The 2,422-nt window shown below is 32.9% G+C and overlaps 1 protein-coding gene across 1 annotated transcript in view; it reads left to right on the top strand.

Annotated features, from left to right (window-relative positions):
* TNKS (tankyrase, TRF1-interacting ankyrin-related ADP-ribose polymerase) overlaps positions 1-2,422 on the top strand; it is a 161,722-nt gene that overhangs the window by 117,366 nt on the left and 41,934 nt on the right. The window contains exon 13 of the mRNA XM_006765657.2: positions 225-396. Within this exon, the coding sequence (XP_006765720.1) occupies positions 225-396 (172 nt within the window). The remainder of the gene's footprint in view (positions 1-224; positions 397-2,422) is intronic.

Here is a 2,422-nt window from a genome sequence, read left to right as displayed (position 1 = left end):
GGGAAAGAATAGGTTTGTCATGATTTTCAGTAAGGTGATCAGAGAAAGCTAACTTAAGAAGATGATATTTCTACAGAACCAATGAGCAAAGTTAATAATGAATTATCTTTGGCATTTTTCAAAAGCTATGTCAATTGCATTTTCTCATTTGAAATTATTTGCTTGAGTATAAAAGGGAACAAAATTAGATGTTCGATTTCATGTGCCCACCAATGATTTTTCAGATGAATGCGCTGGACACTCTTGGTCAGACTGCTTTGCATAGAGCTGCCCTCGCAGGTCACCTGCAGACCTGCCGCCTCCTGCTGAGTTATGGCTCTGACCCCTCCATCATCTCCTTACAAGGCTTTACTGCAGCGCAGATGGGAAACGAAGCAGTGCAGCAGATCTTGAGTGGTGAGTTCAAATAGCTAACCATTGCATTATTCTCTCTCCCATGTCCCATCCACTAATGAACACAGTCAAACTTCGTACCTCCTGTTTTTAGCAGCTCCTTGGAATGTTTGTTTGTTTGAATATTTTTGCTGCCTTTCCTTCCTTATAGTTTAGCCAGTGGCTCTCTCTGTCAGCTTTTTTGGTGAGGTGAAGTAGGTATCATGAGAAAAAGGTTTAAATTAAAAACCTGACTTGTGTGTTATAATCAGAAGTTAGTTAAAGCTCACATAAACAGTGTGGAATTACAGTAGCTCTAAAAACTGTCAATAGAGAAAATTTTAGGTCATTCATATGGTTAGGATCTTTAATTAATTGTTCTTACAAATGTTATATTCTGACCTGTGTTTTGTAATTTAGCTTCATTGCACTTTTCTGAAATTATCTTGTGTTTTCCTGGCTTAAATATAATTATAAAACCTGGCTGAGTATTAACAGTGCCCACCTAGTACAGTGTTTGATACTTTAAATGCTTAGTTTATTGAGGAAGAATATACATAAGACTGATACAAAAATAGACACTAGTTCCCAAAACCCCAAAATTAGACAAAATAACACAATCCATCTACTGAAAAATGATGAAATTGCTACAAAAGAAATTTCATATACCTGACCCTTATTTCTCGTTTCTTTAATTTTGACTGTGGAGTTTATCTGCTCCAGAATAACATAACAAAGTGGAAGAGTAAAATGGGGAAAACAGCAGACTAGAACTCAGAAGTCCTAGTTCTTGTTCTTACCTGTAGCCCAGTCCTTTACTCCATCAGGTGCAGGACCCCCTTTTTATAATGAATATTTTGTAATATCCCTTTTACTATCCAGAAGTTAATTCATAAATAATATGGTCTAACTATATGGATACCTTCCAAAAATCTATATTAAATGTCCTAACTATAACATTAAAAAAAATGACGGTAAGTTTTAATTATAAACAACTGGCAATACTTATGTCAAAATTAATGTCAGATTAAAGAAAATAAGCAGTTTTTTATAAATGAGCATTTTAAAATTGTTTTAGAAGATTGGACCTTTCTTTCTAAACCTACTTTATCCAATTGTTAGTCACTAGCTACATGTGGCTAAATTTAAATTAGTTAAAATTAGAATTTTAAATCATTTATCAGTTGTACTAACCACATTTCAGACACTCAATAGCCACACGTGGCTGGTGGCTACTGTATTAAACAGCACAGATAGAGTATTACTAGCATCACAGACAGTTCTTTTGAACAGATCTTAACTTGAGTTCTTCTGATTATATATTCCATTGTGGTTATTGCATCGCTTTTACCTAATCCTTTACAGAAGTAAGGATTTGGGGAATTAATGATAGCTAAATTACAATTGAAATCCCCATTTGCATTTATTTGCATTTTGAAATAAGCCATTCAGACTTATTGCCAGTTTTGTAATCCAATACTAAACAAGTCTACAGGAGATTTTTTAAAATAACCAAAAGCCTTTCAGGCTTTGAAACTCTAGCTTTTTTTTTTAACATAGTATAGTGGATATTTGACATTATTTTTTTTTTCTTTATGGATTAACCTATTACATATGTGTCCTTATTTAGCTTTTTGTTTGTTTTTTCATTTTGGTGAGACAGAAAGAATTAGGGTTTCTAAAAAACATTAGAAACCAATCTTTAGCCTTTGACCCTAGATGAAATATTTATTTTCATCCTCTTCGAAGTCAGTGTGCTTATAAAGAATTTTATTAATACAGTATTTTGCATATCAGCTAGTCTTCTTTTGACTATATTTCCTTTTTAACTTCATTTTTATGTGTGTTTTTTTAATTGTGCATCTCTTTGTATAAAGGTCCTGGGCTGTGTGTGTGTCCTTTCAGCTAATACTTTGTTCACATTATTTCTAAAAATGAATCTAAGCCTGTTCAGGATTTATAATGGATGCATTATTTGTATAGTAATGAACCAGTATCTTTAAATAACTCTATTCTTTGATTAGGACTAAGTCTTTCTCATAGTTTTCAG

Source organism: Myotis davidii, unplaced genomic scaffold (genome assembly GCF_000327345.1).
Source record: "Myotis davidii unplaced genomic scaffold, ASM32734v1 scaffold93, whole genome shotgun sequence".
NCBI lineage: Eukaryota > Metazoa > Chordata > Mammalia > Chiroptera > Vespertilionidae > Myotis > Myotis davidii.
Note: the sequence above shows the minus strand (reverse complement) of the source record. Positions and strands in the feature narration are given on the sequence as shown.